The sequence below is a fragment of the Saimiri boliviensis genome, chromosome 8 (genome assembly GCF_048565385.1).
Source record: "Saimiri boliviensis isolate mSaiBol1 chromosome 8, mSaiBol1.pri, whole genome shotgun sequence".
In the NCBI taxonomy this organism is placed as follows: domain Eukaryota; kingdom Metazoa; phylum Chordata; class Mammalia; order Primates; family Cebidae; genus Saimiri; species Saimiri boliviensis.
In genome coordinates, this window is record NC_133456.1 from 115,607,023 (window position 1) to 115,633,717 (window position 26,695).

The window sequence follows — 26,695 nt, forward strand, 5'->3', positions numbered from 1 at the left end:
ACTAATAAGTTGAAAAAATATATTAATCTTTGATTATGTCAATCAGTTTTGTAAGATGTGAAATCATTACTTAGTCTAGGAACAATGAGCTTTGTCTGAGGCATGCTAAGCCTGAATGTCCATTAGGTGCTGATGTTGAGTTGCAGACAATGTGGTGTTTCACTCTGGAGTTTCGGAGAAAAGCCTGAGTTGCAGATATTGATTTGTGGTTTCTTGGCTTAGAGGTTGTATTCAAAGCCATGAGAATATTTGATATCAATGAAATGAGTGAAGACAGAAAACAGTGCAAAGATCACCCAAGGGTCCTCCAAAGTTTACAGCCTCCTCCAATTTCAGGAACGAAATCATTTCAGGAAATATCGTGGACTAGGAAACTTGATAGGATTTTCTCAGCTGAAAGATGTCGGTTAAGGAAGCCCCTTTGATGGGGTTCAATCAGTGGAGGATGAAAGCGTTGGAAAACGTGCACATAAACGTTATAAACACCTGTCAGTCTCAAAGTGCTTTGGCCAGTAGCCCATGACATTGTCCCAACTTTTCAAAAAAGTTGTCTGGAATGAAATTGTACGTTGTTGACTAGCTGATTAAATTTTTACCCCTACAAACTATACGAACAATTACATGTCTTTGTAAGAATTATTCCTGAAGGTTATCAAAGTTTGAAAGCACCATGCTATTGTATATACACTGTTTTCCAAAGAGTTTTGAAAGTTTTGATAGTTTATTAGATGTAGTATTTGCAATTTTGAAATTCATTTGACAATGACATGTTATGGCTTTGGGATATTTTATATTAGTAAGTGTGCCTTTTTAAATGTATAAAATATTTCAAAAGACTGAGTAGAACAAATTAATAGTATATTTTTAGAACCTAATAATATTTTCTCTATATGGAGCCAATAATCAGGAGAATGTGACCAGTCAATGGTGTCTTTGATGTCCTGCCTCCACCACAGCCCCGCAAGGTCACTGCTGATACTGGGCACACTTAAGAGGTCAAAGCCTGGATCTCAGCCTTAAAATAATGTGGGAAGTTTCCTTTTATGCACAGGACGTAATTGACAAAAGAGCATGTGCCTGTATTTCCCAAGCAGAGATGTGCTCAACTCCCTTCTCCTAACCTTCCCCATATCTGACTTCTAATTATTTCTTCTGGATGGGTGTCCTCCCACCTCCCTAACCATTACCCCGCAGGAATGCTTCATCCCTAGGTTGCTGGAGCTCCAATTCTTGTGATGCTAGAGGGAGGCCATGGATTATTGGTCATCCTGTCAGTATGGCTCACCTTTTAGGTTCTATGTTGTGTGCTTTCTTCTTTCTAAAAGAGCTGAAGACAGACTAATTGATGAATACCTCTCACTTGCTCCTCCTCTAGAGGCTTGAACATTCCACCCACTCTCACCTCAAAAATGTCTTTAAATAATTATCATCATCCACTCCCTGCCCCATACTTATAGGCAAATCATAGTTTTTGGTGCTAATGAACTAGAAGGAAAAGAAACACAAGTAACAGAGAAAGGAATAGGAAAAGAGTCTTTAAGGAAAAACATTCAATTATTTTAAGATGATACAAATAGATTGTCTTGGCTTTCTGGCCTATGGACATATCTGGCTTGCTAAAGTTCAGTTTCCAAGCAGGAGGGATTTAACTACAGGCGGTGTTTCTAGTCACCAGCACAGAGACATCCTCTGCATCACCATCCTCTGGCAGGGCCTTCTGTAGACATCGTGCAATGCCCTCCATGTTAATATTCATCTGAAAATGGATAATTAGGGTGGCCTGTAAAACTGAAAAGAGAAATAACAGCACATGAAATGAATAAAATGACTCTATTAAAAACGTGGTAGGGAAGTGATTTCTATGAAGCTGCCATTAGTGTGAATGTTAGAAGTTTATTTTCTGACTAGTTGTAGAATCTCCGTCTTTTATGAACAAGACTTTATAACATGGGTTTTTTTTCTTCAAAATAATAAATTATTCAACTTATATTCTCTTGCCTAGGATTTATCACATAAACCACACAGGGTTAATTGTTCAAACATAGTCCTCCATGTCTGTCAACAGAGTAAAGAGATATTCTGACCTTTTCTGTTTCAAATTCTAAATGAAAGCAGGAACTTATCCTGCATTGCTTTGAATAGAAATAAGCCAGCTATATTTTATCACAAATAAAGTTTTGAGTGTTAAATGTTATTGGTAGCAATCATACATCCTTTAAAAAATATACTCTTGCCGGGTGCGGTGGCTCAAGCCTGTAATCCCAGCACTTTGGGAGGCCGAGGCGGGTGGATCACGAGGTCAAGAGATCGAGACCATCCTGGTCAACATGGTGAAACCCTGTCTCTACTAAAAATACAAAAAATTAGCTGGGCATGGTGGCACGTGCCTGTAATCCCAGCTACTCAGGAGGCTGAGGCAGGAGAATTGCCTGAACCCAGGAGGCGGAGGTTGTGGTGAGCCGAGATTGTGCCATTGCACTCCAGCCTGGGTAACAAGAGTGAAACTCCGTCTCAAAACAAACAAACAAACAAACAAACAAACAAACAAACAAAAACTCTTTATTGACTAGCTGCTTACCATATGGAAAATATTTTCTTTGATTCAGACTTGTAAATTGTGATGTGTGATATGGGGTTCCATATCCAAAACTCTACAATATGCTCAGGGCAGTCTTTAGGTGGAAATCACACAAAATAGAGTGATGAATAAATGATTCATCAATATTAAATAATTGATTGATGGTGAGAATTGCTAAGGTTTGCCACTCTTCCTTTCCTTTTCATAATTTCCTATTTTACTCTTTTCCTCTAATGAAAATATAGACAATGATATCTAAAAATGTTTGAGTTCTTATGATGTGCTGCTGTGCTTATCCTTTTTAATATATTATCTCATCATGTCTATTACCTGTTAATATCTCCACTGCAAGCAGTGACATAAGTTATTTTTCCCTCATCACATGAGTGCCTTTCTGTGAATCCTAGAAGCTTGGAGCATGTAGAAAGAGTAAGATCTTTTGTCAGCTATATATTATCTCCAAAGATGGGGCTTTCTGACTCTTCCCTTGACTTTTTGTTTGTTTGTTTGTTTTTGTTTTTTTGTTTTGTTTTGTTTTTGAGACAGAGTCTTGCTCTGTTGCCCAGGTGGGAGTGCAGTGGCACAATCAGCTCGCTGCAACTTCCACCTCCTGGGTTCAAGTGATTCTCCTCTCTCAGCCTCCTGAGTAGCTGGAATTACAGGTGTGCACTCCCATTCCCAGCTAGTTTTTATATTTTTAGTAGAGACAGGGTTTCACCATTTTGGCCAGGTTGGTCTGAAACTTCTGACCTCAAGTGATCCACCTGCCTTGGCCTTCCAAAGTGTTGGGATTATAGGCGTGAGCCACAGAGCCTTGCTCTTCTTTTGATTTTTAATCTCTCTCCTCTAAAACGTCATTATAGTCTGCACTGAGATTTCCATATTGCAAAAAATCAAAGCCAAGAGTTCTATTGCCCACTAAGGGAGAACTTTCTGGAGGCAAAATGGTGTTTGGGTCATGACCAAATGTCTAAAGAGAAGGAAGAAAGAAATTTGAAATTATTGAAGATATTGAATTGGTATGATCTAGTGAGCAATTCCATATGGAAGAGATGAGAATTTTTGGCAGGGACACCAATGTTGTTGGAAATTTTTATCTTATAAGGAACTGAGCAGGTTTGGAAGGATAAGCTGTAAGTACAGATTTGGGAAACCATCTAATCAGGCCATATGAGCAATATCCAGTTTGTCCACTAGGCCATAGCAGAAATGCCAGGCCTACGTGAAAGGTGCAGACACAGCCATAATATCAACTACTCTGAAAAGCTTAATGAAGTCAGGGGAGCAGGGTCAGGCTAACCCATGCTGACCCTGGGCCCACTCCCCTGTCAGAGAACAGAGCTCTGGAGTGAATCCAGAAGGAGAGTTCCAGAAAATTCCTGTCTCACCTCTCACACTGGCCCCTGTCTCCCTGGTACTGAGGTCACTTTAAACATTCAACTGACATTCCTCCTCTAAAAATAAACTGGGTAACCCATTTTCCAAAGTTACTTACAAATTCAAGACAATATATCGAAAATTTCTGTTTAGGCCATCTAGAACTTTCATATCCTCTGAAGTCAACTGGAATTCAAATACCTACCAAAGAAAAAAATTTTAATTGTTGTTAGATTGAATAATTGTCAACTTGCAATAGCCAAATATATCAGAGAGTAGGGTGTAGAGGCAATACTTAAAATATTGATAAGTTTCCAAAAGTTATGAAAGACATCTCTAAATTCTCAAGCAATTAAAGAAAATCAGGTAAAATATAAAGTAAATCCGTTCCTAGATAGAATATGTTGAAACTGCACAACACTGCAGACAAAGAGAAGCTCTCAACAGAAACTAGAGATGGAACAAAGCTGACCTTGTGTGCACGTGATTGGCTCATGTACTTAGAATATTCAGAAGAATCTAGAGGAAAATTTTGAAACTTATAATTTAGACAGTTTGATGGTGATACAATTTGGATATTTGTCCCCTCCTAATCTCAGATTGAAGTGTGATCCCCAGTGATGGAAGTGGGTCCTGGTGGGAGGTGTTTGTGCCATGGGGACATCCCTCATGAATGGCCGGGTGCCCTCCCCATGGTAATGAGTATTTGCTACATTAGTTTACATGAAATCTGGCTTAAAAATGGTTGACATTTTATCTTTTTTTCCTTCTTACTCCATCTCTTGCTATTTGATATGCCTGCTCTTCTGTCACCTTCTACCATTAGTAAATGCTTCCTGGGGCCTCACCAAAACCAAATGCTGGTGCTATGTTTTTTGTATGGTCTGCAAAATGGTAAGCCAAATAAACCACCTTTCAGTATATTTTATCTGGCCTCAGGTATTTATAGCAGCACACAATGGACTGATACAGAAAATTGGTACCAGGAGTGAGACATTGCTAAAAATGGCTGAAAATGTGGTGGTGGCTTTTAAACTGGGTAATGAGCACAGTTTGGAAGTGTCGGAGGGTTCAGAAGAAAATGAGAAGATAAGGGATCGTTTGGAACTTGCTAGGCATTGGCTAAATGATTGTGACCAAAATGCTGACAAAAACATGGACAATGAAGTCTAGAGCAATGAAATCTAAGATCAAAATGAGAAATTTATTAGAAACTGGAGCAAAGTTCACCCTTGTTATACTTTAGGAAAGAACTTGGCTGCATTGTGTCCACTCTGGGGGTTTGTGAAAGTCTGAACTTAAGAGTGATGACTCAGAGTAACTGGTGGAAGAGATTTCTAGGCAGGAAAACATTCAACAGGTAGTGTGGCTGCTTCTAAGAGCCTATGATCAGATATGGGAGCAAAGCAATGACCTAATGTTGAAACTTAAAGCTTCCTGAAACCTCTCCAGGATGAGATGCTGGTGCTAAGCTTTTTGTACAACCTGCAAATTGTGAGCCAAAGATACCTCTTTTCTGTATAAATTGCCCAGCATCAAGTATCCCTTTACAGCAGCACAAAACAGACTAATACAGATGGATATTGTTAGATTTCTGTTTCTATATTTGCCTCTGACACAAACACCTTCCAGTACACCCCACTCCCATCATTGGGGATCACATTTTAACATGAGATTAGAAGACAACAAATATCCAAATTGTATACCATCAAACTGTCTATATAATAAGTTTCAAAATTTCCCCCTAGATGCTTCTGAATCTTCTAAGTAAATTAACTAATCACGTACACATAGGTTAACTTTGTTCCATCTCTAGTTTCTGTTGAGATTCTCTCTTTGTCTGAAGAGTTGTGCAGTTTCACATCAGATATAGAAATGCTGAAATCCAACATCCGTCTGTATTTCCATCTTCAACAGACAGGTATAATGTGAAAAAAACAACTGTTTTCAACAAAATCCAAGACAGTAATTGTCCAAATACTAACAATGTCATGCTCAAAGAACACGAGTAGTTGTTTGAAAAGGATCTCAGTATTCAAATTAGAGAGAATTTAAATATCAAAAAGATGTCACTAATTGCTAACATATAATACTAAATCACTAAATAAATTTATTGGAATACTCTAATGATACAGAGAATGAGAGAGAGGAAGAGAGAATAAAGATGTCATCAATTTAACAATTGATGAATCTAGGCAAGAAGCATTCATTGTATTATTCTTAGAATATCTGCATAGATTAGAAAATTATCAAAAAGGAAAAAGTTATCCAAAGACTATAAAATTATAAGTTTTCTATGAATAAATCTAGGAAAACATAAACAAATGCCTTAATAAAGAATGCTATGTAACTAATTGAAGTGTGTATTAAAATATGTAAATAACTGAATATTCATATGGTCATAAACTGGAAATTTCAATAGTCAAATAGTTGCTTCTCACCAAATTGTTCTGCAGTTTCATAGCAGTTTCAGCCAGAGAATGAAAGATTAGCTCTTTTGTTGAAGTTAATAATATTGAATGTTATATAACAGAACACTCCTTAAGGACTGGCCAAGTCATTATTATATAAGAGAATAAGACAGAAAAATACTTATACCCTTCTGATAATAAGACTTTCTATTCAACATAATTTAGACAGTACAGGAAAGTTAATAACTCACTTCAAAAGAGGAGAAATGTCAGAGAAGTACTTACGGACACTTTATGATGGGATGAAAAATCAAGATATGTGAACAGACATGGATTTTTCAATAATTCTTAGGACATTTTAATATCAAGTGAAAATTATGTATATGCACATTTGCATCCTTATTTCACATATTAAAAATCAACTTAAGTTATCTCAATTTATGAAAGCACTTTAATGCTTTTATAAGATATTAATAGAATATCATATATTGCTTTACTATGTATTACTATATATGTAATATTTTACTATATAATAACATAGTAACATATTGTCATGTTTCCAATATAGGAAAAGATACACTATTATCAACTATAAGAAAATGTCATGAGGAATTTGACTAAGAATTAAGAGTAGAAACTTTTGTTTATTAAATCAAACATAAAAAGAATCAAAATGGATATATTTTGGGAGAGGCTATTTCAAAAATACATCTAAATCTCAAAAGAATTAATATCCAGAATATGAATTTTGGATTAATTCTGCATAGTGGTCTCATTGCCTTGCGCACACGTGAGAGAGCCCAGCCAGGAACAGAAGAACTAGACTTAGCTCAGGTGGATCTTAGGCTAAAATTCAAACCATAGAATTGTCAGTTAAATACATAGTTTTGCATTGAACCGCTACGATGAGGGGTTTTCTTTTACAATTTTACTTACTTAATTATGGTCTTCTACACATAGGAAAAGACAAGCATCCTAATAAAAATACCTAAAGACTTCAACAGGCACTCAAAAAACAAAATTCTAAGAGAATAAATATATGAAATTTATACTGAGTAAACAAGGACATGAAAAAAACTGCAAAAGATTTGAAGACTAGAGAACACCTAACCCAACTCCTCATTTCAGAAAATGAAGAAAAGGTGATGCCTCTAGCAGAGGAATAGAGAATAAGTTGCCAACTTTATGCTGAAACCAAAATTTCTGGTTTTGGTCCCAACCTGATTCTCTTCATCCATGCAGACTCTCCTGTGGTGGAGTAGAAAACCCTTAGGATGCGCACAAAGCATTTCTGCATAGGAAATGCCTGGAAAATGGACTTAGTCCAAGGGTGTCCTGAGAGCCTTACGAGAAGCACATGTGTGAAGGACACAGTGCAGGAGCCCCGATGCCCACAGCCCCGCTCCTCACCCGCACGTTCTCTCTGATCCGCTGCTCATTGTAGCTCTTGGCCAGGACCACAACCCCACGCTGCAGCTGGTAGCGCAGGGCAATCAGGGCTGGGGATCGTTTGTGCTTCTTTGCCAAGGCACATAGAACTGGGTCCTCCAAAAGAACTGGGGAGTTTGGGTCCATCCTGGAAGTAAAGCCAGAAATGCTGAAGTCTTGAGACTGAATTCAGTTTGGTAGGAAGCTCCCTGAACAGACTACGGCATTCATTATGCACCAAAGTTTCTCAAGGGAGGCCCCTGACCAACGGTAGCAGCCTCACCTGGGATCTTATAAGAGATGCAAATTCTCCCCTTACCCTGACTCACTAAGAGTGAATTCCAGACTGAGTATGTTATAATTAAAATTTTTCATCAAAACAGCATTTCAGGTAAATTTCCTGTTGCTTTTATTACCATGGTTTAAGTCGTTGGGTTCCCAGAGCACTATAGGCAACCAGAACAATGTCTTTTGACTTGCAGAAATCCAGCAGTTTGCTCTGGTTGTGGTAAGGATGACATTCCACCTGCAGATGATCAAGACAGAAAAGCATCAGATAATTCAAAACAGTTATGTTAATATAAAAAATTAAAATAAGCTGAATAAATAATATGTAACATTAAATTTGAACTGAGAATATTGTCAAGTAATGATCTTTCTCATAAAAATAAATTTTATACTGATGTTTCCTAAAAGTATACATAGAAATGTTATTTCTGAGCACAAGCAACTCTGTGAACCAGAGCCAGGTTCTAAAAACCTCTGACCACTTGAAGTGTACATGGCCAATTTTGGACTTGGGATAGAGTAAGATTCTGAGCTTTGAACATCAAAGTGTGCCAGAAAGTAAGAATTTCTTCAAAGATTCCTGAGGCCAGGATTAAAAGACAAAAGTAGTAGTTTTATAGGAATCCCAGTAGTAATGTTTGTATAGATTTGAACATCAGAAACCAATAATGAGTAAAATCAATCATAAGTTATAGCAAAACAATCCATGTGTTTATAGTTTTCAGTAGTTAAAAGAGAGAGTTATCAAAAGTATTTGCCTCCACCAATGGTGATTGATATGATTTGGCTCTGTGTCCCCACTGAAATCTCATTTTGTACCTCTCATAATGACCACATGTTGTGGGAGGGGCCCAGTTGGAGATAATTGAATCATGGGGGTGGGTCTTTTCTGTGTTGATTTCATGATAGTGAATAAGTCTCTTGAGATCTCATGGTTTTAAAAATGGGTTTCCCTGCACAAACTCTCTCTGCCTGGTGCCATCCATGTAAGATGTGACTGCTCCTCCTTGCCTTCTGCCATGATTGTGAGGCCTCTCCAGCCATGTGAAGTTGTAAGTCCTTTAAACCTCTTTTTTCCCCCAGTCTTGCGTATGTTTTCATCAGCATGTGAAAATGGACCAATATGGAACTTGGTACCAGTAGAGGGGCGTGTTGCTGAAAAGATACCAAAAATGTGGAAGTGACTTTGGAAATGTGTAACAGGCAGAGGTTAGAACAGTTTGGAGGGTACAGAAGAAGATGGAAACATATGGAAAGGTTTGGAACTTCCTAGAGACTTGTTGAATGTCTTTGACAAAAATGCTGATAGTAATATGAATAATAAAGTTCAGGCTCAGGTGGTCTCAGATGGAGATGAGGAACCTGTTGTGAACTGGAGCAAAGGTGACTCTTTTTGCAAAGAGATTAGTGGCATTTTGTCCTTGCCCTAAAGATCTGTGGAACTTTGGACTTGAGAGAGATGATTTAGGGTATCTGATTAAAGAAATTTCGACACAGCAAAGCCTTCAAGAGGTGACTTGGGTGCTGTTAAAATCATCCAGTTTTAAAAGGGAAACAGCATAAAAGTTCAGAAAATTTGCAGTCTGATGATGCAGTAAAAATTAAAAACCCATTTTCTGTGAAGAAATTCAAGCTGACTGCAGAAATTTGCATAAGCAACAAAAAGCCAAATGTTAATCACCAAGACAATGAGGAAAATGTCTTCATGGCATGACAAATACATTTGTGGCAGCCCCCCTCATCACAGGCCCAGAGGTAGAGGCCTAGGAGGGAAAAATGGTTTTATGGGCTGGGCCCAGGGTCTCAATTCTGTGTGCAGTTTAGGAACTTGGTGCTCTGCGTCCCATTCACTTCTGCCGTGACTAAAAGGGGCCAAGGTACAGCTCAGGCCATGGCTTCAGAGGGTTCAGAGGGTGCAAGTCCCAAGCCTTGGCAGCTTCCATGTGGTGTTGAGCCTGCAGTAACACAGAAGTTAAGAATTGAGGTTTGGAAACCTCTGCCTAGATTTCAGAGGATGTATAGAAACACCTACATGTCCAGGCAGAAGTTTACTGCCAGGCCCAGGCTCTCATGGTGAACTTCTGGTAGGACAATGTAGAAAGGAATTCTGGGGTCAGAGCCCCCACATAGAATCCTTACTTGGACACCACCTAGTGGAGCTGTGAGAAGGGGACCACCATCCTCCAGACCCCAGAATGTTAGATCCACTGACAGCTTGCACTGTGCACCTGGAAAAGCTGCAGACTTTCAATGTCAGCCCATGAAAGCAGTTAGGAGGGAGGCTGTACCCTGCAAAGCCACAGGGTGGAGCTGCCCAAGAACATAGGAACCCACTTCTTACATCAGCATGGGTGTGAGTGAAGTCACATTGACTCTTGGATGTGAACATGGAGTCAAAAGAGATCATTTTAAAGCTTTAAAATTTGACTGCCCTGCTGCATATTGGACTTGCATGGGGCCTGTAGCCCCTTTGTTTCACCCAGTTTCTTCCACTTGTAACAGCTGTATTTACCCAATGCCTATACTCTCGTTGTATCTAGGAAGTAACCAACTTGCTTTTGAGTTTAGAGGCTCATAGGTGGAAGTGACTTCCCTTATCTCAGATGAGACTTTTGACTGTGGATTTTTGAGCTAATGCTGAAAGGAGTTAAGACTTTGGAGGACTGTTGGGAATGCCTGATTGGTTTTGAATTGTGAGGACATGAGATTTGGGAGGGGCCAGGGGTTGCATGATATGGTTTGGCTATGTGTCCTCACCCAAATCTTGTCTTATAGCTCCCATAATTCCCATGTGTTGTGGGAAGGACCTAGTGGGAGATAATTAAGTCATGGGGAGGATCTTTCCCATGCTATTCTTGAGATAGTGAATAAGTCTCATGAGATATGATGGTTTTATAAAGAGGAGTTTTCCTGCACAAGTTCTCTTTCTTTGCCTGATACCATCTGTGTAAGACATGACTTGCTCCTCCTTCCTTTCTACCATGATTGTGAGACCTCCCCAGCTGTATGGAACTATAAGTCCATTAAACCTCTTTTTCATCCCAGTCTTGGATATGTCTTTATCAGCAGCATGAAAATGGACTAATACAGTGATTATTACAGTAATTTCTTTTCTGGGACATGAATAATTAAAAGAAAAGAGTTAAGCTTTTAGCATGTTTGGAGTAAGTGAGTAATTGTTTCTTTTCTTGGTAAAAAAATGTTTTTTTAATAATAAAATGTAAAGTCAGAATAGTAAAACCTGTAAAGTTGAAAGTAATTACTTTAAAGCCACATGGAAAGAACAAATACAATAATAATAATGCAATACAAAAATTTGAAACATCATTGGTGTATAATCAATTATTATGTGGAAATTTGTAGTGGAATATAATTTTCCCTCTTGATAATTATCACCCAGCAGATTACTAGTAATTGCAAAGGGAGAAACACATGTCTATGAAAATTAGATCTGGCTACCATTTGCTTAATCAAGTGATCAAAATTAGCATCACTAATTGTGGGGCAATCTGTCATTTTATGCTGTTGGGAATACTGTGGTATAATTTCAGGGATACAGCAAGGTAGAGACAGTTTCTCACCAAAAATGTTTAACTTTGATGATATAAAGCATTCAAGTATAACTTCTAATCTACAGAAACTTACCTTTTTAAAAAACTTGGAACAACAAGTTAACTGATCAAAGTACAACAAGCTGAAAGTCACAATTGGATTTGTGTGCGTGTGTGATGTATCTTTTATTTATTTACTCTTATTTAACATTTCCCATTGTTTTAGAATTTTCTTTGTAGAGGTCATATCTTTTATTAGATATAATTTCAGGTACTTAATATTTTTTTATATTGATGGTATCTTTAAATTTTTTCATCTTCTGTTTCTGGTTAAAATATAAGAGGTATAAGAGACCTTTCAATAAAACAATGAGAAATCTGAATACACATGGGATAGTCAATGAGATGAGGGCATTATTGTTATTTCCTTAGATATAATAATTGTATTGTTACTGGGAGAATATCTGCGTTTCTATGCCACACTTTGAAAGGTCTGGAGAGTTAAATTGTGACCATTGCAATATACTTTGAAGAGATTCAACAAATACTACAGGTATTGATGCAGATATACTCACATATATATATGCCCATATATTTGCCAGGTTGGCAAAGTCAATAATTTTGGATACAGATGGTAACATGTGGATGTCCTGAATTATCCCTTCAAATTTCTCTAAAATTTGAAAATTGTTATATTGAAAAAGAGTAAAACTAATATTAAAACCACATTAAATCCTTAATTTTTTAAGTGAAATCATTTTATATTGTTATATTACCAAATACATAAATTTTAAATACTACATGTTTCAACAGAACCATACACAGAAAAGATGCGTCTAAACAGTTGATTTGAAGACAGAAGGCAAAGAGGAGCATCAGAATAAGATGTGGGCCATCACAAGGTGAGCTCAATATTCTGCTAACTTTTCCTCAGTGTTGATTTCATCCACCATAACTAGTTATCTCCATAAACAGGTAACTTTTTTTTTTCATTCTTTAAAGTTTTATTTCACTAACTTTGCATCAAATTTTCACAATTATGTTTGTTCTGGTTAATTTACTATACTTGCTTGACTTCCCCAAATGACAATAACAAAATATTTGTGGGCTAGGGAGAGGAGACCACCTCAAGCATCACTGCATTTATTCATCTTCCACAAAGCCACAGAGTTGGGCATCTGATTGTTCAATGAAATGAAGCTTTGATAGCACCCAGGGGGGCACACTGAAAAACTAAGCTGTAGACTGTCATGCATTTGTCAAGACCAGAGAAAATCTATTTCACATATGCAGAAAAAGTATTGTATTCATCTTTTCTTTTTCTATTACTGCACCATTTTTCTTCTTTCAATTATCACATTACGGAGTTTCTCAATTCCTTCCTTTAGTTCATGTCCTATGATTGCACAGATAGGCTGCAAATGCCAAGGAGTTGGTGAGCTCAGTTCAACCGTTGCTAACAATTTCTCAATTTCTGAGAGAGACAAGTTCCTCAAGTCTAGTTTCTTAGCACCCATACGTACAGGGATATTTTTATTTTCTTATGTGCTAGTTATTTTGTAAAGTTCAGTTTTGACTTCTTCCATTCTTGCAGCATCAACAGAGTCCACAGTAAGCACAAAGCTATCTGTGCGTCTGGTATATGGCTTCTAGAGCGTCCCTCGTTTCTCCTGACCACCTACATCCCAGGAGTGGAAAGGGACTGTCTTAGAATTTTCCAAGGTTATCTTCATTTTCTTAGTGTTAGGTCCTTTGGTAGGTACGGTATTTACAAATGTATTGAATTGCAGCCCGTGTAAGACAGTTGTTCTTCTAGTACAGTCCAAAATGAACTAGCAATGTGGAGGACTGAAATGAGGGCAGGCTGGACAGGACAGTACTTTAGTCAGTTAGTTCACTCCCCCATTTCCAGCTGCAAATAAGCCCAAATTGAAATGCTTTCTTTTTTTGTGCTTTAGAACTTCTCTTCCTAGGTGGTCCACCTATAAGACTCTCCTATTGGAGTCTGGGTCTAAATGAGACAACAGTGGCAGGCTTTACTACACAAGGCAGGGGTGGGGGTAGCACCCCGTGTCCTTTCAGCTGATCTCTCCAAGGAGCTCTCATAAACAGGTGACTTCCTGTCTTTAATCTGGATGACTTTCATTGTTTCCAGTGAATTTTTAGTACCTGCTCAAGAACTGTGAAAGCAGAGATATCAACAAAAAGCATTCAGACATCTAAACCCCATTTAAATCCATAGTATCTTTCTTCTTTTATTCTCACTCTCCTGATTTACTGCTCATCCCATGTTTTCTTGGCCTTTATCCATCCATTCGCTGGTGGTCTTCCGTAGCTTAGAGATAAGTCCACCTTCTCCCTGAGTTCTGGTTAACCATTTCAGTCCTTCTTGATGAAATTTACCTCCAGCAAAAATAATAAATACAATTCAGCATAAAGGTCTCTGTACCTTTTTCACTAAGCTTTCTCCAAGGAGAAGTACAATTAAGGGTCTTCCACGTTCTTCTACACAAAGGCTTTCTTTTAAAAATCTTCTGTTTCACAAAAGTAAATAGAATAGCACAAAATGGAAACCAGGCAGCAGGACAGGAAGATGGGCATTGCGATGAGAAAAGAGAGGAGGATGAGGGAGCTCACCTGGTTGCAGACGGGCTTGTACTTGAGCCCTGGCTTGTTGAGGATCATCTCCAGCTGCCTGCAGTTGAAGTTGGACACCCCGATGGACTTGGCCAATCCTGCATCCTTACACTTCTCCATGGCCTGGGGAGAAAGAGGTTTTGAGGAATTATTTGTGCACATGACTGCAGATTATGATAAATGTAAGACAGACCTGTTAACAACTGTTAAGAGATGACAATGAAAATCGCGGTGATTCTCAGGAGAAAAATTACAACAGATAACAGAAAAGGATAGTGACAGCAAGAGGAAGAATTTCTGTGTCCTCTTGAGGAAACTGGAGAGGTAAATACACATGGAGGATGGGGAATACCTGTCTTCCTTGTCCCCAGTTTATCTCCTTCATTTCTCTCTATTCTGTTTCAGTCATGTGTTCTTCCCTACCACTCAGCAAAACTTCCTTTGTCAAGCTCCTTAGTTTCTAGATCCAATGGTGCATGTTCCATTCTCACACATGGAAGCTGGAAGCAGGTTGACCCCTTCTCGTCTTCCTTTTCTGTGCTCCGTCCTCCAAGCACTCACCTCCCATGTGGCACAGAGATCCACTGTGTCGAATTTTGCTTTTCCATTTTCATCTTTTGGCATTAGGTCCTCACTTGGCTGAAGTAGAAATAGTCATTTTAATTATGTCACAATTTAACTTCTCCAGCCACAGGCATGCTCCCAGGTACATTTTAGGATAATACTCTACCATGAGATAGGTGCTGCAACGTTCTAGAAAATGATGTGCACAAAATGTGTCACATACGGAATTTTAAGGAATGTCTGTAGGAGACAGGCTTCCCTTAATCTCCTACTTCTATTATACGTATTAATACATAAACATTTTACAGAATCTAATGGGGTTTCACAGTCAACTTTTGTTACTTTTGTCTGTTCCCATAATTTTCTCTGGGGAAATGCTTCTCTTTGACTGAAAAAGCCCTTCGTATCCAGCAATAAGGGATTGTACTCTTGATCCAGGTGATACAATAAGAGCTTCTTATCCCCCTGAAGACTTGATAGTCCAGGGGCAGGATCATAAATTAAACATGGTCAAATGAAGTTCTTCTCAATATTAATTTGAAAGTTGTAAGACCGAAGGAGACTCTCTAATGTTAATGACCACGACCTTTGAGCTGCCTCAAAGCTATCATTGCCACCAATGAAAAAGATTGGGACAATAATCCAGAAAACCTCTTGGAGTGCATAGATAATTACAGAGAGAAGGTCACATTTTTAGTCTACGTCAAATCTTTAAATGTATACATGGCAGCGACTACTCATTTGCATTATGCAATAAACTTTTAAATAAACTAGCCTGAGTTTTTTTTAATACATTTGAATGAAAAGTTATGCACAACACAGAAATTTATGGCTAAGCAAAGCTACAAACTCCATTGTGAAAGAAACCTCAGTGAAAAAGGCAAGGATTATCAGGTCCCATTATGGTTTCCTTTTTAAGACTTACCCAGCGTGAGTTCCACCAAATCTATTTCAGCTTAAAACGGGGAGAGATGATTGAAACTCACTGTGCATTACCTGTGCAGCAGTTTTTTTTTGGGGGGGGCGGGGGTGAGGGACACCACAGCTGCATGAATTTCTGCATCTGTGCACATCCTAAGAGATGGATTCAGGAACCTTAATGAATACAGGACCTTGAAGGTGGCTACTTTTATTTTCTCGAGTTTTCGAGGGAGAGGCTTTGAGGTTGATGTACTGTCTTCTGTTGTCATTATACATTAGAGAAGGAATGTTTCACTATTTATTCAATAAAACAGGGCGTAGGCATTATACTTAGGATTCTTCTACCATGTAATAATACCTACACTCTCCTAAGAAGAAGCGTCATTCAACCATCATCGTAAAGGATGGTCATGCTGACAACAGAAGAGAAAGAGATTTGATCCCACAAATTGCCTACCTTCAGAGCCACTGGGAAATGAATAAGATAGAGGTCAACATAGTCCAATTGAAGTTTTTTCAGTGAGCTTTCCAAGGCTGATTGGACCAACTCAGGTCGATGGAAAGTACACCAAAGCTGCAGAGTAAAATAAAGGATTTGTGCTGAATAAAAACATGAGCCAATTGTATTAGTTTGCTCCACCTAATATTTAGACGTTTTTCACCATTCCACACCAATGACCCCTGGGAAAAAAATTCCCTTTGTGTGTTTTCTTCTGATATGACCTACCCGTATGAATGTGATTATATATTGCATACATAGTTAGCACACCTGCAGAGCAATGAAATTAAAATTTTCAATAGGTAAAAATTGATATCAAGAAATAATTATTCTAATTATCTGAATTGTGTTTGAGAGAATTTATAAAGCATTTGAATAGTTGAATTTTCTCATCCATTGAACCCAATGGGTAAGAATAAATATTCTTGTTGTTTAGAAAGTGAAGAGCAAAAAGTTTTTAACATGCTGACATATTTTGGACACCATTCAAGACACCTTTGTTATCTGTTGTTTAATATTCACAGGGCTCTCTTATGTTGCATCTCCCCTCCTCCCACACTCTTTGATGAAAAGGATGATTGAGATTAAGAATAATAAGATATTGAAGAAAGTTATCCCAGACATAAGAAAAACTAAATATGATTATAGGTCTCTGTGAGTCTGTGGTCTATGTTAAACCATCCTGATCTGTTTTTTCCCCCCAAGATTGTGAATTGGAGATAGTGGTAGCATGTCTCTCCCATGGAAAGACAGAATAGTGTGTAGAGATTCACACTGCCCACTTTTTTCCAAGAAGCAATGCAGGAACTTATAGGAAAACTGAAAGAATTTACAGACCCTTTGAAAGAAGTGGCGAGCTGCAGCTTACTCTGTGAGACAGATGAAAAACTGTAAGTGCCCAGAGTGTGAGAAGGGGAGAAACTGCCTCCAGAATCCCTTTTCCACCAGGGAATCTGAAAATCCAGGCCATGGGGAAGGCCTTAATCCTACCCAGACCCAGAACTGATTTAGGGAGAGGTGAGAAATAAAGTAGAAGCAGCAGTGGCAAGTGCCTCAGAGGCATTCCCAATGTCCAGCACGGACTGAGGGAAGCCATTTCTTATTTTATCTCACAGGGAATATTAGGGAAGTCAGCCAACCTGAACTGGGGAGTTCAGGCAGGTGTCACCGATTGGAAGAAGCTTCTAACTGAATTTCATGATATTAATATTATCTCGAGTGGGGAAGAACTTCTTTTGCCAGAACCCTGGGGGAAAGGAGGAAGTGTTCTGCAGACAAATGCAGAAGCCTGCCACTTGGCCTTGCAGGTGGATGTGTAGGGGCATAGCTTGAAAAGCACAGTTGCTGTCTCCATAGGAATAGCTTATGGCCATGGCAAGTCTGAGTTCTGAAATAGGCTGCTTGGAACTTAGTCCAGTGCTCTTAGCAGAGCACCATGGGACTGAGATCTGCCTTGACAGCTCCATGAGATCTTGGTGAGGCTTACTGCCACCGTCTGCTCCCCACTCCCTGTGGGAAAGCTGCTCTGCAGCAGAGGCAGTTAGGGCTCTGTGCAGCACATCAGGGTGATATCTGCAGCACATCAGGGATATCTGTAACTAAGGAATCTCACAGAGTCTATGTCACTTCCCTGTCTCCCCCATGAGAGCTGGAGCTGGTATCCACTGCTGAGAGACTTGAAGACAGGTCACCAAATCCCTTACAGATATTCCCCAGCACTAGCTCAGAGTGGGGCAACCACACTACTGGGTGGCTAGACCCAGAAGAGCAATAACAATCAATCTCTGTAATAGTCTGTCTCTCAGGAACTCCTACTCTCAGGTTAAGGGGAAGAGCATCACATCAAGGGAACATTCTGTGGGACAAAATAATCCATATAGGTCCCACATCTTTTTATAGGTGGAAAATTTCTTTCAGCAGAGACAATTGCAGTGCTGGGTTCAGCAGGGAAAGTCTAAATCTCTACCCTCAACAGTCAAGCAGCCTTGGTGCTCATGAAAGGTCTTAGAGAAGGGATCTTCTTTCTCCTCTTGTCTATCATTGCAGATATATCTAGGGCTTCACCCAAAGGAGCTCAGCATTAGTACATGTCTAGCCAGCCTTCCTGGAACATTTCAGCATGACTGCATCCCCACAGGAGGAGCACTTCTCAGGTTCAGACTTGCATGAGAGGCAGTCACAGTTTCTCCCTACTTGGAACATCAGCATTCCTACAGACAAAAAGTGGTGCCTGTCTGATCTCAATATCCAAAACATTGGGACAAAAGAGAGGCTGAGTGGTGAATAGCTTTCCTGTCAGCCTGGCAGGTGAGCTGAGGTAGCTCCCGCTCTTCACCCTGATAAGATACTGAGTCCAACTGTGAGCTCTCCCAACTACCTTCCACAAAGCTGGGATCTCTGCCCACCATTGGGTAGTACATTTATCCACCTGCTTTGGCTACAACTGTTTTCTGTCCAGAGATAATAAATACCAGATCTAATAAGTAAGATAGCAACACAATAAGAATGGGGAACCCAGTATTCTACTGTACAGCAATACTTAGATAATTGAGACAGAAAATCAGCAAAGTAACAATGAATTTAATTGTACTCTTAAGAAAATGGACTTAACAGATGTTTACAGAACATTCTGCCCACCAACTGCAGAATATACATTCTTCTCATCATTCTTCTCATTCTCCAAGATAGGCTATATGATAGGCCACAAAAACGTCTCATTAAATTTAAGAAAATCCAAATTATATGAAGTATCTTCTCAGAACACAGTGGAATAAAACTAGAAATTAACTCTGAAAGGAACACTCAAAACTACAAAAATACATGGAAATTAAATAATCTGCTCTTAAATGTTTTTGGGTTAAAAATAAAATGGCAAGTAATATCTTGAAATAAATGATAATAGTGACACACTTATCAAAACCTCTGGGATACAGCAAAAGCAGTGCTAAAAGGAAAGTTCATAACATTAAATGCCTACATCAAGAAGTCTGAATGCACAAATTGATGACCAAATATCACACTATGAACTAGAGAAACAGGAAGGAACTAAACCAAAAGCTGGCAGAAGGATGGGAATAACGAAGATCAGAGCAGAAATAAATGAATTGAAATTAAAAAAATCACAAAAGATCAATGAAACTAAAAGGTGGTTCTTTGAAAAGATGAACAAAACGGAGAGCATTAGTGAGATTAATCAAGAAAGGAAGAGAGAAGATCCAAATAAGTTCAATTAGAAATGAAACTGGACATATTACAAACAATACCAGAGAAATTAAAAAAAAATCATTCAAGACAATGAAGAACACCTTTATGTGCACAAACTAGAAAATCTAGAGTAAGTGGATAAATTCCTGGAAACATACAACCCTCCTAGATTAAATCAGGAAGAAATAGAAACCCTGAACAGACCAATAACAAGCAGCAAGATTGAATCAGTAATAAAAAACTGCAACAAAAAAAGTCCAGGTTCAGATGAATTCACAGCTGAATTCTATCAGAAAGTCAAAGAAGAATTGGTACCAATCCTACTGATACTATTCAAAAAGACAGAGAAAGAGGAAATCCTGCCTAAATTACTTTATGAAGCCCATATCATCCTAATACCAAAACCAGGAAAGGACATAACCAAAACCAAAACAACAAACAAACAAACAAACAAACAAAAATATGGTAGACCAATTGCCCCCATGAACATAGATGCAAAAATCCTCAAGAATATACTAGCTAACTGACTCTATCAGCACCTCAAAAAGATAATATGTCATGATCACGTGGTTTTCATCCAATGGGTGCAGAGATGCTATGACATACGCAAGCCAACAAACATGATATATCACACAAAGAGGATTAAAAACAACTATATGATCATCTCAATAAATGCCAAAAAGCAATTAATAAAATCCAGCATCCTTTTATAGTAAAAACCCTCAACAAAGTAGGCATAAAAACCATATATAACAAACGCATAGCCAACATCATACTGTGTGGAGAAAAGTTGAAAGCATTCCCTTTAGAACTGGAACAGGACAAGGATGTCCGATTTTTACCACTTCTATTAAACATAGTACTGGAAGTTTTTGCCGGAGTAATCAGGCAAGGGAAAAAAAAGGGCAATCAAATTGGGAAAGAGTAAGCCAAAGTATTGCTGTTGGCCAATAATATGATCATATACCTATAAACTCCTAAAGACTCATCCAAAAGGCTCCTCTATCTGACAAATTTAATAAAGTCTCAGGTTACAAAATCAATTTACAGAAATTAATAGCACTGCTATTCAACAACAATCATGCTGAGAATCAAATTTAAAACTCAAGCCATTTACAACAGCTGCAAATAAAATCCCTAGGGATATGCTTAACCAAAGAGATGAAAGATCTCTACAAAACAAACAAAACAAAAAACCACTGCTAAAAGAAATGATACATAACACAAACAAATAGAACCACATCTCATGCTTATGGATAGAAAGAATCAATGGTATAAAAATGGCCATGTTCTAAATTTATGTGGAACCACAAAAGGGCCTCAATAGCCAAAGCAATACTAAGCAAAAAAAGAAATCTGGAGGCATTATAGTACCAGAGTTCCAATTATACTACAAGGCTATAGTTACAAAAACAACATGATGCTGGTATAAAAATGAGCACTTAGATCAATGAAACAGAACAGAAAACCCAGAAATTAGGCCAAATACTAATCTTTGTTTGACAAAGCAAACAAAAACATAAATCAGGGAAAAGACCCCTATTCAATAAATGGTGCTGGGACAACTGTTAAGTCACATATAGAAGAATAAAACTGCATGACATTTCTCACCTTACACAAAAACCAGCTCAAGATGGAGCAAAGACTTAAGTCTAAGGCTTGAAACCGTAAAAATTCTTGAAGATAACATTGGAAAAACTCTTCTTTACATTGGCCTGTACATTGGCCTCAGCAAAGAATGTCTCTAAGACTCCCAAAAGCAAATGCACAAAAAAGCCAAAATAAATACATGGGACCTAATTAAACTAAAAAGATTCTGTGCTGCAAAAGAAATAATCATGAGAGTAAACAGACAACCTACATAATAATCATGAGAGTAAACAGACAACCTACAGAATGGGAGAAAATTTTTGCAAACTATGCATCCAGCAACGGACTATTATCCAGAATCTATAAGGAACTCAAAGAAGTCAGCAAGATAAAAACAACCCTGTTGGGCCGGGCGCGGTGGCTCAAGCCTGTAATCCCAGCACTTTGGGAGGCCGAGGCAGGTGGATCACGAGGTCAAGAGATCGAGACCATCCCGGTCAACATAGTGAAACCCCGTCTCTACTAAAAATACAAAAAATTAGCTGGGCATGGTGGCACGTGCCTGTAATCCCAGCTACTCAGGAGGCTGAGACAGGAGAATTGCCTGAACTCAGGAGGTGGAGGTTGCGGTGAGCCGAGATCGTGCCATTGCACTCCAGCCTGGGTAACAAGAGCGAAACTCCGTCTCAAAAAAAAAAAAAAAAAAACAACCCTGTTGAAAAGTGGGCAAATAACATGAATAGACTGTCTCAGAGGAAGATATACAGACAGCCAACAAACATATGAAAAAATGCTCAACATTACTAATAATCAGGGAAGTGCAAATTAAAACCACAATAAGATATTACCCTACTTCTGCAAGAATGTTTATAATAAAAAGTTAAAAAAAAAGAAGTTGGCATGAATGTAGTGAAAAGAGAACACTTTTACACTGTGAGTAGGAATGTAAATGAGTATAATCTTTATGGAAAACAGAATGGATATTCTTCAAAGAACTTAAAGTAGATCTGCTATTAGATCCAGCAATCCCAATATTGGTAACTATCAAAAAGGAAAGAAGTCACTATGTGAAAAAGACATATGCCCACACATGTTTATAGCAGTGCAATTCACAATTGCGGAAATATGAAACCAACCCAAGTGTCCATCAACGAATGCATGAATAATGAAAATGTGGTATATGTACATCATGGAATAGTGTATATATAAAAAGGAATGAAATAATATATTTTGCAGTAACTTGGATGGAGCTTGAGGCCATTATTCTAAGTAATTCAGGAATGGAAAACCAAACACTGTACTTTCTCACTTATAAGTGGGAACTAAGCTGAGGATGTAAAGATATACAGATGATAGAATGGACTTTTCAGGACTCAGTGTGGGGGAGGTTGGGAGTAAGGTGAGTGATAAAAGCCTACATATTGAGTACAGTGTCCACTGATTACCTGACAGTTTCCCTTAAATTTCAGAATCACCACTATACAATTGATTCATGTAACCAAAGTCCACTCGTACCCCAAAACCTATTGAAATTCAAAAAATGAATACCTAAAAACTATTATACTGATCTGAGCTGAGGCTCAAAATCTAAAGTAACTTTCAAGTAATAAATTTGAACATAACAATGATGAGAAAGACATCATCATTCTCTGCCTTTTATTTTAGTTTTAATACATGAATATGTGTGAATAAATTGGAACTAATAAGCACAATTCATCCAAAACTGCTGAACCAGTTACAGAACTGTCATCTCCACAGAATCACATTAAGTATATGGGCATTCGTGCTCATCATAGGCACAGTACCTTTGAAGTGTAGAATATGTCTTCTCTCTTCACACTGCCATCTGCAATCTTGCTTCTAATGGCCAGTCCAACTTGCTCCTCATTATTGTATAAATGAGCAGAATCTATATGGCGGAACCCAGCTTCTATTGCTAATTTGACGACCTCCGCAGCTCTACTCCTCGGAACCTAAAGAAGAAACGAAACGTCGTATTTGGTGATTAATGTGCTTGAGAGGTAGTGAAACGGAAAAAGTCCTCTTGTTCTCCTGACAGGGTGTGCAACGGAGTGTGGCTCACTTCTTCAGTGCCCCACTACTCAAACCTCTAGGGGAGCATACAGATGGGCAGGTTGTAACAATGTTTAGGGGTGGATGTTCACAGCTCCTGAAGCCCCAGTGGGCGTGTGTTACAGGGTGCTCTTTTAGTCTTGTTCTTTTAGCTTTGCCATCTACAGTCTTGCGTTAACCAGCTCAATTAGACCCTCTACCTTGTCACAAGGACAGAGGGCTTTCCGTATCCTGGGTTCTAGCCTTGGTGTCTGAAAAGAAACAGATCACACCTGGGCTTGGAGAATGAGTGCAAGGTTTTATAGAGTGGAGGTAGGTTGGGGAAGTCAGAAGGGAGTGGAGCGGGAACGTATTCCCCTGGAGTAAGGCTGCTTAGCAGCCTGGGCTGTCTTCTGACTGGTCCAGCCAAACTCGGCGCCATTCTGCTTCTGCCAGTATGTGGCCTTGCTGGCGTGCTGGTGCCTTTCAGTGCGTTTCTCTAGACGTCCAGCCGCCTGTGCGTTCCTCCGCTGATGTGCTGCTCTCCACATCCAGCTGCCTGTGTGTTCCTCTGCCTATGTGCTTCTCTCAAAGTCCAGCTGCTTCTGTCTCTGCCTTGGTAGGATCTCAGGTTTTTATAGGCACAGGATGGGGACATGGCAGGCCAGGGTGGTCTTGGGAAATGCAACATTTGGGCAGGAAAACAAAATTTCCTGTCCTCACCTAGGTCCGTATAGGTGGAACCTAGCCAGGGACCATGGCCTCCTCTACCCAGCACTTCCCTTCCCTGCTTCTGTATCGTTTAAAGGAACCACGCTCTTGCTTTTCCAGCACTTCCGTATGAGTAGTTCAGACACGAGCAACAGCCTTCACAACCTCACATTATCCTTGTGTCTTGAGTTAGTTATATATATGGGGTTATAAACCCATCCCAATTTGCTTTAGTCTTTCCTGGTTAATAAAGGTTGGGTATCTCTGGAACTCTTCAGTCCCGGGCAATTACTGGTTAATCACTAGCATGGAGTTTCCCAACAACAACCTCAGATGTAGTCATTTGTTGGAAAAAATAACAAGATTCAACTTATAAATATAGTTATTTTTATTATTATTTGAGACAGAGTCTCACTCTGTCACTCAGGCTGGTTTAAAGTGGCACAATCTTGGCTCACTACAAAATCTGCCCCTACCCCCACCTTCTTTACCTTGGGCTCAAGAGACCCTTCCACCTCAGCATCCCATATAGCTAGGACCACAGACAGGCACCATGATGCCCGGTTTGGCTTTTGTATTTTTGGTAGAGACATGATTCACTATGTTACCCAGGCTCAGACTCCTAAGATCAAGGGATCCACCTGCTTTTGACTACAAAAGTGCTGGGATCATAGGCACGAGTGACTGCATGCACACTCCTAATTATTTTTAATATAGTAAAATGAACACATGGAAAAAGGCACATGGAAGAAACTATGGAAAGAATACAGTGTAAGTTCCTATGACTCGTCTCTCAATGATATTGCAGGAAACACACTGACTTCCTCCAGGATCACATTTTGACAACATAGGGGAAATGTCTACAAGGGATGCTACTGGGAGACTCAATCCCCAAGATTTTAACTGGGTGCTGGTTACATTGACCCAGTCTGTATAGCACACACCAAACTTCCAGTCTTGTAAAGAAAGCAGGTATACAGAAACCCCACACTTCGTACAAGTAGTTTATTATAGACACCGCCCTTACCAGTTATGAAAAGTTGAGAAATTCAACTTCTCAGATACCAGCCAGGCTCCAACTTTGAAAACAGGTGCATCTACTGGTTGCAGTCTATTGTGCTAACTTCTTTCTACACAGCCATTAGCCATTCTGTGTGCATGACAGAACTAAATACTAGGAGTAAAGACATATACTCCAAGTACATAGACTTATACATAAGAAATTAACTGCAAGCTGTAAGGGGATAGTAAAGTATGCTTCAGTCTTAAAAAATAAGGCCAACTTTTTAAGGAAAGATATAATTTCAGGGAAATTTAAAATTATTGGCTTATCTACCAAATTTGGATAAAGATTTGAAAGGTACCTTTTTAAAACAACAAAGCCATACATAGAACAATTTTCTATTTTAATATGAGTATTTCAGAAGCTTTCTATTTCCAATAATATTAAAAAGAACCAGATGCCAGGTCTCACTGTCTTCGCCTGATACCAGCCCTGATCTCTTTGCTGTGCAGGCACTCAAGTTTACCAAGGCTGGAGCTTCAGTGCTGTGATTTCCTGACTTCCCCTTCACGCCAATTGCATTACAAAGGAAACTGCTAGGGCTGATGGTCTTCAAGATGTCTCTCTGTAAATTCTTACAATGTACAGGTGAGAAAAGTAAGACAAACTTTATGTGACTAGTCCCTATTCACATACTTAGTAGCCTTGGAATACAAGTTTTCTTCCTGTGGAGAAATAATTCAGTCTAGAAAATAAGGTCTCCGTTTTGCCCACTTGTGTGTCAGAGGACCACCCCTATCATTTTTATGCAAATCTGATGCATGTTAACATGGAACAAAAATTCGAAATTTCTCATGACTTTCATTTTTTCTTAAAGTTATTTTTTCTTTCACATAATTTTCCTAGAGGTGAGAGTTGTACGTGGGAAATTGTATTAAGTCCGGGACCAGAATTATGACTCTGTCATGCCCAAGGCCACGTGACAGCTTAGCAATACTCTCTCTAACCGTTTTCATGCACCCCATCTTTAGGCACTGTTACCACAAAGACTTTGTTCGATCATGTCTACTTGGAAGACTAAACAATTTCTTCAATTATAGAAATAAATAAATAAACCATTCCACTGCAGTCAATCTCCTACAAAAGGAAATGCCAGGCAGTGTTCTTCACTGTTGAGTTTTAAATATTCTTCAAAGCTGGGGATGCCCATAAACAGAACAAAAAAACAGTGCATAAAATAAAAACAAGCAGTACATGACCATATGACCAGACCTCAGTGGAGAACAAAAATTGACTACCTTTTCTCTTTGAACATAGTCTAGCTCTGACCTAGTAAAACAGACATGGTGAGTCACGCAGAATAACATGAGAACACAAAGCTAAAACCCAGATCATCTTCCGCTTATACTAGCTTTGCTCTTTTAAATGTGCAACACTGAAAACGTGATTATGTTACCTCTGGTGGTGCATAGGTGCCAAATCCCAATACAGGCATAAAGTGACCATCATTTAGCTCCACACGCTGATATTTGGGATCCATTTCACGTCCCTTCTTTCACTAAGCAGATCCTGTTTCCTTCATTAACATCCGGCGTTTATATTCACAGGTTATATAAACAATGGGCAGACAGTGCTGCACGGCCCTCTGTCTGGGGTTAACGGCACACAGGAGGAAGCAAGGGATAGTGTATTACATAAGCTGTGAAGAAAACAAGTAAATCCAGTTCACTTGTTTTTTATCAAAGAGAATTCTTACTTACATTATTACATAGTCAGAGTAAAATTATTAATTTCTTGCAAAAGTAAAATTTTTCATCCAGAATCTATTTGGCTATTATCTATCTACATATCTATCATCTATCATCTATCTGTCTACTTATC

At 38.8% G+C, this 26,695-nt stretch overlaps 2 protein-coding genes across 21 annotated transcripts in view; one reads left to right on the forward strand and one right to left on the reverse strand.

The window, feature by feature from the left end:
- The window catches only part of LOC101041915 (aldo-keto reductase family 1 member C4), a 79,475-nt gene that overhangs the window by 1,675 nt on the left and 51,105 nt on the right, over positions 1 to 26,695 (forward strand). For 17 of the 18 annotated variants that reach the window (XR_005581934.2, XR_005581929.2, XR_012518998.1 and 14 more), the window contains exon 2: positions 12,447 to 12,535. The gene's annotated coding sequence lies outside the window, so the exon portion shown is untranslated. Of the gene's footprint in view, positions 1 to 12,446; positions 12,536 to 25,326; positions 25,463 to 26,695 lie in introns of all 18 variants that reach the window. The other variant, XM_074405119.1, reaches the window with a different exon arrangement.
- AKR1C4 (aldo-keto reductase family 1 member C4) lies at positions 691 to 26,498 on the reverse strand. Of its 3 annotated transcripts, XM_039478845.2 has the most exons (9): positions 26,271 to 26,480; positions 22,854 to 23,021; positions 16,213 to 16,329; positions 14,832 to 14,909; positions 14,271 to 14,393; positions 8,211 to 8,320; positions 7,777 to 7,942; positions 4,074 to 4,156; positions 691 to 1,788 (listed from the first exon to the last, which is right to left on the reverse strand). In XM_039478845.2, exons 1-9 carry the CDS (start codon positions 26,352 to 26,354, stop codon positions 1,746 to 1,748), a joined length of 972 nt encoding a protein of 323 aa, XP_039334779.2. In that variant the 5' UTR covers positions 26,355 to 26,480; the 3' UTR covers positions 691 to 1,745. The 3 variants fall into 3 exon arrangements, with proteins under 3 accessions (XP_039334779.2, XP_074261218.1, XP_074261219.1); XM_074405117.1 differs by lacking the exons at positions 691 to 1,788; positions 4,074 to 4,156; positions 7,777 to 7,942; positions 8,211 to 8,320 and adding an exon at positions 8,336 to 10,037 and having other exon boundaries at positions 26,271 to 26,498; XM_074405118.1 differs by lacking the exons at positions 691 to 1,788; positions 4,074 to 4,156; positions 7,777 to 7,942; positions 8,211 to 8,320 and adding an exon at positions 10,051 to 11,959 and having other exon boundaries at positions 26,271 to 26,494.